The 10912-nt window shown below is 34.5% G+C and overlaps 1 protein-coding gene across 1 annotated transcript; it reads right to left on the bottom strand.

Moving 5' to 3' along the window:
• Positions 1-1742: 1742 nt before the first annotated feature.
• Positions 1743-6218, bottom strand: Ir76a (Ionotropic receptor 76a). Its single transcript, XM_014230802.3, has 10 exons — positions 6132-6218; positions 5805-6055; positions 5446-5608; positions 5062-5309; positions 4159-4288; positions 3982-4087; positions 3519-3917; positions 3340-3445; positions 3158-3266; positions 1743-2310 (listed from the first exon to the last, which is right to left on the bottom strand). The coding sequence occupies exons 1-10, from the start codon at positions 6184-6186 to the stop codon at positions 1904-1906; spliced, it is 1974 nt and encodes a 657-aa protein (XP_014086277.2). The 5' UTR covers positions 6187-6218; the 3' UTR covers positions 1743-1903.
• Positions 6219-10912: the final 4694 nt, after the last annotated feature.

The following is a 10912-nucleotide window of genomic DNA, read 5'->3' as shown; positions in this document are numbered from 1 at the left end:
GATATATACAAGTGTATATAAGTATGTTTCCCTAGATGCAAAGAATTTTTATAACAAAATCTACGACAACAATTAAGACAAAATTACATAATGCTTGTAATTTGAGTTTAATTTTATATATTTTCTAGTGATATACTTGGAATTTCGGCATTTATTTTGCGAACGCTACGAGCACTTGCGCAGGAGTTATTTTTCTATGAGGGAAATTGCGGAGAAAATTTCTCAATTGTAGTACTATCAGAATATTGAATACAATATGCTAAGTGTGGCGGTCACTTGCTGAGGCTTTAAATATTGTTTAGCGCATTTTTAGCAAAACCTAAACAACTAAGAATACAGAAATAAAATAGGCATGTCAAGAAATCGTTAGACAAGATGTGACTTTTTACTAAACTTCAGAATATCCTTTACTATATAAATTCAATTATTGCTCTCCTTCTTGCCTATTTAGTGCAGCTATTTATTGCATTTGGAGTAATAATATGCCGGGAAAGATCTGCAAATTGATCTGAAATGTGAAATTTTATGCACATCACATGGTTTCTGACTCAAATTAATATCTACAATTTAATCGAGACCATCTGTTCCATCTCACCCAAATTATGTTTATTAAAATTGACAAAAATATTTACCAAAACCGTTAGATATATTTATTTCTATCGAGAAAACATTAGAAATATGCACGAAAACAACATTTATCTGCTAAGCTTGACGCTGAACTCACTAAGGAACTCTAACGAAAAAATGCAACAAAGTTTTCGGCTGAATTTGCACTTGAACGCTCCATAAAGCTGCACGCGAAATAGCTTAAGTTTTCGAGTTGTTGCCAATACAGCTACTCAAAGTACTTTCGCCGCACTATTTGCGTCTGTGTTGTGGCGATGTGGTGCCGTTGTACACACGTCTATATGCCTACATAACTATGTGCGCTTTAGTGGAAATTTATCAGTCGGTGTGAGCGACAGATGCTCTAATATGCGTTTCATATTTTTTTCTCCACCACACCCACTCCCACATAACTTGCTTATATAGATGAGAAAGCAAAATGTTAACCACTGCTGCACAGCGGTTGAGATGGTCCAGAAGCGCGTACATACATCAAAAATTGTGAAGGATCCGGCATAGTAGCTTAGCGGCGGTGTTGTTTAGAAATTTGCTTATGCCGTTCCCACAGCGGTCCGTCTGCTTGATTGCCTTCCGCGTGCGCTCTCTGTGATGTGTTTCTATTGACGACTGAAATTCCTAAACTAATTAGCTATGCTTGAAGAAATACTTTTTGTTTTTGTAGTTATTTGTGTTGTTCGTGAACACAAGAATTTGGTGGATACATAAGTTTGCTCATATATACTATGTGTATAAAATTTTGATTTTAATATGGATATGTGAAAACGTATGCAGATTAAAAGGAGTTTCTTGTTTGTGTAGCTGGATTCATTTTACTCTTCATTAGTTTGATGCCGTTGTATGGTGTACGTGGGTACAACAGAGATGATAATTTTGGAGTAAATGCAAAAAGTAAATTTATTTCTAATCAAAAACTTTACTTATATTTATATAAAATATCAGTTACAAATTATTTGGGTACTCTTACCTTTGAAAGACATTAACCAGTTGAGAATTGAAAGCGCATATAAATAGTTAATAAAACAACATCATCTTTCCTTTTGAAGACTACTTTATTATTGAAATTAAATTCGAGGTGTGTGAATATATTTAATAAACCTACCGAGAATTTCAAGCAATGTTAGGTGAACGAAATTGACCTAAGATACAAATATTAAATTATTCAGGACAAAAAATTGTTGTGTGGGGCTTGGCATTATTTACTACTATTTTTTCATTTCTTGAATTCTGAATTCCTTTTTTGAGCTTTGCTTATATCACACATTCGACAGATATTAACTCAGTTTACAATTTTCAAGGCTTGAGCTTTTTTCTGAGCATGCTTGAAGTAGACCAGCTCGCCGATAAAAGCAAAGATACTGAGTACAAAGCCAATTATTAAAGGCAATACCAAACCTATGAAATTTCCCATATCCAATTTAACTGGGCCCACATCGAAATCCATATACATGGATGCCTGTATCTCCTCTTGCTGCTGGCCATCCATATAAGTGGCAGCAACTTCCCACTCCCAGAAAATATCCAAACCGGTTGAGTGCACTCTCATAATCACATCATTCAATTTGGGCAGCAAGGCCCACAGGCGTGGCACGAAGGCGAAGCAATATTGAAAATAAATATCGTCAATCATGAGCTTGAGGCGTTTAAAGGACTCATCCGTGAGAAAGTCAACGTTGCCAAAATGACCTTGGGAAATAAAAATAAAATACAAATGACAAATTGAGTTTGACTTATTGCAACTGCAATACGGTTATTTTAAAGAACATGTGATTTTTGTAACACTACACGTGGCGGGATATTTTATCTAGTGATTTTTTGTAATGTGATGTGACAAGATTAAAGTTTTTGTGGGACTCTTTGACGTAGCTTCGACGAAATTTAATGCTATGAAGAAAAATCATCTGCTAATTTCATATCATATGTTGTAATATTTTATATAAATGATGTGATGCCATATTGTTCTTATATTGATTTGAAATAAATGTGACATGAATCTAAATAGTAGTAACGCAAACACAATAACATGGTGCGATTTCGAGATATGAGGCGCAAGCGATATGATCAAAATTAAATGAAGAAATACAATACATATGAAAGATACTTGAAAGTTTTGTGAGACTATTTGATTTAACTACGTTTAATACTTGCAAAAAAGTGATGTAATATTTTTTATATCATATGATGTGAAGACCTATAGTACTGATTTAAATTTTAATTAAATTGTACCAAAATGAACGTCACGTGATGTTGAATATTAGTTACGTAAACAGGGTATAAAATATGTGAGCGATGTGATATCTGTTCTTACTATATAATATATATATATATTGTATATGGTATATCAAATATATGTGATGCCAGAAATTAATGATCTGATATAACCGCTTGAATTGTTTTCGAATGATATTTGATTTTTGCGCAAATAAATGGATTTGTATTGTAATAAAATCATGATATCATGAGCAAATCATGCGATGTGAATTCGTATCATCGAGATTATCATACTTGGTCAAATGCGATATAAGAGACATACCGAATGCCAAACGCTCCAAGATGAAGCCCATATTCTCTGTCTTCGCAAATTCTGTTAGTTGTTCGTATGTGTAAACATGATATTTTTGCAAAAGTTTTTCCACCATTGGCTACAAGTACATAACAAAAAGCTTAAGCACAGCAATAGAAATCAACTAGATCAACCATCTAGACACAACTCACATCATCATCAGCGCCTTTCAGTGAAATTACCCAATCAGGTGAAGTTGCTGTCCAGGGTATACCATGTCTGTACAGACGCTCTACAGAGTCCGAGGCTTCCTCCAAGCTAAGCAATATTTAAAAAAACGACAAAAAGAAAAGAAATAAAGGGGGTAAACATATTTGAGTCTGAAACTTACGTCGGCAGCGTTAGTATCGCAGATAGACCACCACCGTACACACTCGTCACAATCGTGTCCATCATATAGCAAGCGAAGAGCACCATACGTACAGTATGTGAATTCACCACGTAGTCCGAGCCTTGCGATACAAATAGCTTCAACGTAGTAATATAGCCAAATTGAAAACTCTCCATTAACCCGTATTGTGGTTCAGTATCGGATGGTGCTAGATGGCGTGTGAAAAAGAGTGCGAGCGCCTCAACGCCCAGACTCGCAAATACGCCTAGCCAAAGCGTGAGTTGAAAGGGACGAAGTGGTAGTAGCCAACTGGTGAGACGATGTGGCGATGGCACTAGGCAAGTGACGCCAGAACGGCCAATAAATAAGGACATATCTAAGTAGCGGTAGTCATCGGGCCTAATAAAAAATAGTCAAAAGAAGTATGAGCTAAAAAAGCAGTGATAGGGAGTAAAAAATTTACCAGAAATATAAAGCACCAACAACGTATTGCGCTTTTCTGGAAGTTATTAAACCGAAAATACCATCCGCTGTCAGATTTGCATAAGAAGTGCCCCAATCATCTTCAGCTATTATTCGGAAAGTAAAAAGAGAAAATCAGGCACAGTTTGGTCTTGCAGAAATTCACATATATACTCACATGTATCGGTATTTACCGTACAGTTAACAACTTCACAGAGTGCGAACAACATTCGTACTTCAGTGCCATCAATATGTGCTGTGCCGCGAACATTTTCAGGAGAATGATCTTTAGTTTGAGGCTGACGATCCTTAAAAGAGATAAAAAGAAAACGTTGCTTTACCTCTAATATCTCAAATGTGTTATAGTATAAGTTGTTTTCGCAAATTTTGAAATAAAAAATTAGGCAAACCTTAAGGTTTCCAATCTAAATTTATTTTCGGAAAGCTTATGGTTTCTAAGAGTGAGTAAATGTTCTCGAAAGCGCATAACATGGTTGAGAGCTTATAATAAAAGTTCGGAGTGTGTTGTTTTTTTGTCTCTCGCAAGGTTACACAAATAATATTCTCGGAAAAGTGCGGCATTTTTAGCAATAACTCAAAGTTACTAAATTGTTTTGTCAGTACGATGCTTTATCTGTTTATATAAGTAAATCATCTAAGCCCTCCGAAACTAATCTTTTTAGAAACCGCAATGTTTCTTTCAATCAAGCTATGGGTTTAGGTGTACATAACAGTTATGTTAGTTAACAGTTTTTTGTTCAGTTAACAGTAACATTTTAATTAAGTTTTTGCAGCAATGTCGTTTTTCGGAGTGTAAAAGTTTTTAGGAGTAATTTGGAGTTATTCGGAGTAAGTTTTAATTTTTTAATGTGTGACTTTTGCACAATTTTATGTAAATATTACTTTCGGCGCATTCCAGAACTTTTAAGAGTAATTCCTGAACAAAAAATAAATGAAACTTAATAACGTTTAATATTGTTTAATATTTTTTACACTAACTTTTATGAAAAATAGGCTCGGCCATGACTTCTTACGTTTCAGAACATACCAAACAAGGTTTTTGGTAATCATATTGACTTACATAATCTATTACCGTAAAGGGACGATAATCGAAAATTCCAACTGTTACTTCGCGTCCCTGCAAGTCCTTAACCTTGTCTATATACAAATCAACGCCCAACTCAAATTTGCCATCCACACCATTATAGCGGTCCAATACATAAAGTTGCTCCGGATGCTCGGCCAGCGGTCCAATGAATTTATTAGTTTTCAAGGCAAACGTCGAGCAGTTGCCGCACTCGGCTTCGACTATTAAAACATTTGGTTGATCTGTAATTAAATTCAAGTGCCAGTAAAGTACACATACACACAAGACTACTTTCAAGCGATACATATTTAACGGCCAACATTGATAAATGTGCAAAGAGCAGCGCTAATAAATTGATGTATACCGTATATACTTTACCCATGAAAAGAGAATCATCGAAGTATGCTGTCGTATCCTGTTGCAGGTCCTTACGGTAAGCAAATAGAAATTTATTACGCAACGAACGCCAAACTGATATTCTGCTGGCATTGTAAAAGCTGCGCGCAAAGCTCGGTATGTCCTGTTGAAAGGCTACGAAAGTCTATGAAATTTACAGGAGACGGTAGAGACGGTGTATAAAAGTGGTAATTAAAATTCATGCGTAATTAAATTAAAATACAAAATGAAACTGATTTCGCAGGTATCTTGCGCTTATCTACCACTTATTTTAATTTTCTCCTAACTCTTGCTCCTTCACCACCTTTGGCCGCCGCAGTCTGACTGATTACTCAACTCACCTCACAGTGAGATTCTCTGATGGCTATAGTCAGTTTCTGTACCAACGTATCGAGTTGCATGCCGTAGGCCAGTTGCGTTTCGGCAAATGCTGTAAAATTGTAAATGTCCTGCTGCAGGGATTGCGACAAATTGTCAGGCCAAATATTTATGTACTGTATGAATTCGCCATTGGCTGGTGTTTGCAATTCAAATGGGAAATCGTGATGCCACAGGATACAGGTAGTATGCGAGTCAATAAAATATGTTTGTACTAGTGGGTTGATATGCGGAATTATATTAATAATGAAAATACAAAAAAGGTAGAGATTTAAAAAATGCAAATTTACTTATGAAATTGAGTAGCGTAGTCCAGTGGTTGACTGCGGGTGACAGCAGTGACATATTTGAGATATTTTATAATTTATTTGTATATTTTTTAAACACAAACACACAACTGAATCTGGCGCACGAGTGCACTTACTGTCAGCGAAGCGGTGCTGAAGTGGCTTTTATAAGCGTTTTGCTTGCGTTTTGCACTTACAAAATAATGTAAACAAATTATAAGCTTAGTTAGCGATACACTTATAAGAAATTGCAAATAATGATTATTATATATTATGCGTGTCAACCAAGCGACGGTAGCATGGTAAATATAAGTAACGAAGAAAATTTTAACCCTTTACGCAAGCAGTTTACAATATAATACTTAGCGTACTATATTGGAGAATAATTACTAAAAACATGACTACAGTGCGTATGAGTAACTATCATTTCACAAAGACGTGATATGCTTTGTTAGCGCCGAAGCTTATAAATGAAAGGTTGCATTTACATAACAGTAATAATTTTTTAGCAGCTGTTTCGAACATTTGTATGCCAGCTAATCTTATTGCCGAATTATTTTCAACTATACGAGTGAGTTTCTCAAGAATTCTGTGCTGTTTCGTGTATTTTATAATTCTTTAGAGTGACAATAAAGCCTAAATTAGATTGCAGCAATTTCTGTGCTTAAAAATAAATATTAGGAGTAATTCGGAGTTTTTCGAAATTTTTCGGAGTTGCTTCTAAATTCATAAAAATACATAAAAAGCTAATAGCTTTGTGTTTAGCTTAAAGTAAATCTTTTTATAACACATTCATATATACGTCGGTGTGCCAATAACTTTAAAATAACATATTCTCAACTTTTGGTATAACATACATACATATATTTGGAGTTATACATGTATTTCGAGTTATCAGGACTGATTCGGAGATTTTCGGAGTTACTCCGAATGTCTGCTTATACACACAGTGAGGTTAAATATATTATCACTTCTGTGCGTTTCGTGCATTCACAATTTTTTCGAAGCGACAAGAACATCTAAATAATATATTTTTTTTGTAACAATAATATTCGGAGTATCTTGGAATCACTTAGGAAGTCACCTACAACACAAAAATTCAATCTATACACCTTTTCTCACGTAAGTCATATTGAAAATATTATTAAAATGAACTATATTTTCACTATTTTTCACTACCTTCTCACCACCTTTCTTCTGCAAACCACCAGCTTTCAGTCATTTGCATGAAGCAGTAGTTGCCAAATTATAAAAAATCCAACATAAAAATGTAAAATCTTCGAAATACCCTGCAGCGTTGCCGCAACATTACTACACATCAAATGCAGCTGCAGCAAATGAGACTAGCAACTGTTGCAAAAACAGCTACAACAAACACGGCAACTCTACGACGACATAAAAAGCTTTGCAAATTTTTAGATTTAAATAAACCGCAAATATTTTGCGATGTTACTACAACAACAGCAGCAACAATAAAAGTCATGATGGCATTGCTTGCATTTCGTTAGTGAAACGGTGAAGAAGTTTTTCCATAGAACTGTGCTTGTATTTTCTCATCTGTGCGTGTATGTGTGCATGTAATTTTTCTAATTTTACCCTGACTGTTGCCGTTGCTGCTTTTGCTGCGTTGTCAACATTTTGACAAATGTCATCAAATCTCAAGGCTGCTGCAGCTGCAGCTGCTCTTTGTTACCCGTAGCGTTTGCGCTTAGTGGTTTTTCTCAATCTCACCAACTTTGCTTCGTGTTGTTGCAATTGTTTGACTGTTTGTCAGCAGCAAGGTGTGTGGTTAATAGTTGACGCTGTCGCTTTGTCATTTGCTATGCACAGCGCTCAGCCATGAAATCAACGTTAGTTGTAGTAGTGATGGTAGGTATTGTGGCGTACAACAAGTCACTCATACGCCCTGCTGGCTGAGTGACGACTGCTGCCTAGCAGTCACAAATCTACTATAGAGAGCGGCTTGCTTTACGCCTTAGCGTCTTCCACTCGATGAATTGCAGACGTACACTGTCATACTACATAAAATCACAACTACAACTAAAACAACCGTAAGCAAATAACTTATTCTGTAGAATAACAAAAATTTTGCATTTTCATTGCTGCTGCCGAAAAAGATGTCAGCGGTAAATAAGTGCTGAAATTACATTAACTCGCGACAATGACTCGCTACGCTGTCAGTGCAGGCGTATGGCTGCGGTTGGTTGCTGCATTTAATGCGTTTAAGCATCGCCTTTCCCTCGCACCACTCGATGCTGGCTGCTGCAACGCATTTTCGCTGTCACGCTGAAATATTTGCGGCATTTTGACTACGATTAAGCGCAGTGTTGTTGCTATCAACCGCAAGCGCAGGAAATAGTATTGGAAGAAAAGGCGCTGAATGCCATGTTGCACAAGTAAAGGCATTGGTTGGCAGTTGTGGGCGTTGTGGCGGTGACGGTTGTGGCAGCAAACTTGATTAAATGTCAGCGCATTATAAGCAGCAGCAGCGGCACAACAACAACAACTAGCGTGAGAATAATAAAAGCCAAAAGTAATAGTTGCTGTGCATTAAATGCATATTTCTGATGAAAAATTTCCATTTCTACTAATCTTTGCTGTGGCATTTACGTCCCCATAGTTTTCAAAAAAAAAATAATAATATAAAACTCTCCTGCTCTATTACAGCGTGGTAGAGGTTATGCTGGGTTCAGCGCATAGAATTGTACAACATTTAATTCTGTTATATATATGTATAATATTTCTATCTAAAAATAAGGTCGTCATGCTGTAGTTGCATATTTTTTTCTTTGATTAACTCCACTACGAATTTTTCGGTGTTAAAATTTTTGGCGTAAGTATCAATTCAAAATTTTTAAAAGTAAATCCTTTTGAGCGTCGATGGTTTTTTCTTTAATTCCAAGCGTTTTTGATTTTAAGTAAACTCTGAATTTTCGGAGTAAATATATTTTATTAAAAATTGTTTTTGGATTTTTAGTTTTTTTTTTTGAAGTTTCATAGTTTAATTATTTTTATCCACATATTAATTCGGTGAAAATATTTTTCGCAGTGGCCTTTTGGGGTGTAATATAAATCCGTTGTGCGTTGACATCGCAGTTTTTAAAACTAAACATTTTTTTCTTTAATTTAAATTGTTTTTTGTTATTAAATAAATTTCAAATTTTCGCAGTTACTTTTTTCTCGGTGTTAATACCTTTTCAGTAGGACTTTTCTCGAAATGTTCACATGTTATTTTTAGTGTATATTTATTCGGCGTAAAATTTTTTTCGAAACTACAAGAGTTCGAAATTTTTTTAATTGTTTCGGAAATATAAAAATTTCTAACGCTTATTCTTTTAAAAAATTGCATCTGTGGAGAAAGAGAGAATAATAAAGCGTTAAATATAACTTGAGGTTAATGAATTTAATATAGATAACTGTAAGAAATAAGGTGTTAAATATATAACAAATGCAGAGCAAATGAGTTCAAAAAGACCCTTAGTTTATAGACAGCGTTTACGCTTAAAGAAATTAAAATATTTATACTTAACCTACAAAAACAGCAACAAACTGAAATTATAAGAGAAAATGCGTATTTGCATGCAGCTGCTACCTATTTTCTTCGAATCAGCTGCTGGTAATTGCAATTTACTATTAAGAAATTTGATTGCTGTCAAAGTCAAGAGTTTCGCGTTCTTTAGCTAGCGGAGTCCGAGTAGTTAAATTGCATTATATAATCGCGTTTTTGCGTGATTTGACTAAATAATCAATTCACGCATATTTTTGTGCTATATATTTAATTGTAATCAATATGCAAGATTGCAGAGTAAAGTGGAACGAAAAACGTCAAGCTTAGTTAAAGTATTTTCTGCAGAAAATCTGCTCTGATCGACTAAAAAATGTCACTGCATTTTTATTCTGTATATTGAATACATTTAGTAAGGGAGCATAATATGTTGAATACTTGAGAAAAAAATATTGAAGAATTAAAATTAATATAATTATAATAATTCAATGGACAGAGAGAAAAGAGATTTCATTTCATAGGTAAACTAGTACGATTAGCATTCAGTTGAATGAAAATATACTTCGCGGCAAAAAAATTAAATTATGCTCTAAAATTAACAGCAAGAAAAAATTAAAACAATAATTATTGAGTAATTTAGTGACTTAATGAGAAAATTTTTTGACTTAGTTTGATATAGCAAGTCTCACTACTTATCTGTTGCAATTTCTTAACAATTCGAATGACCCCACGAAAACAAATCATCATAGTGCTCGTCAGTGGAAAACTGATCTTCATTAATGCTAAAAGTAAATCTTGTAAGGAGAAAAAAATATATTTAAATGGTCTAAAAGATTGTGTTAGTTAAAATATCCCGATTTTCGATACCCAGAAAGGGTCACGACTTTGCACTTTTTTTACTTTTAATAACCGATTTGATAACTAAGAAATTATCCAATAAGTTTATGCTGCTTTTATTCGTTGATAATTGATGTGTTTAGAAAATCGAGAATTGTAATAAAACTATTATATAAAAACTGATTTTTTGTTGTGTCATGGCGTATGAGTAATATTATAACATACAGAGATGAACAGGGGAAATTATATAATATATTACTAAGTCTATTTATTTTGTCTACATGACTTGTTCTATTGAAATATCAAATTTGATACGAGAGATTTTTTTCTTCAAAGTAAACGACATGGCGTATGAGTAACACAAAATGTATGTAGCTGCTGCCAAAATATAATAGCTAGCAATGTATTGTACAAAAGCGATTGTATTTAGTGTTGTCGTGCT

The sequence above is a fragment of the Bactrocera oleae genome, chromosome 6 (genome assembly GCF_042242935.1).
Source record: "Bactrocera oleae isolate idBacOlea1 chromosome 6, idBacOlea1, whole genome shotgun sequence".
Classification (NCBI taxonomy): domain Eukaryota; kingdom Metazoa; phylum Arthropoda; class Insecta; order Diptera; family Tephritidae; genus Bactrocera; species Bactrocera oleae.
This window is presented reverse-complemented; position numbering and strand designations above follow the sequence as displayed.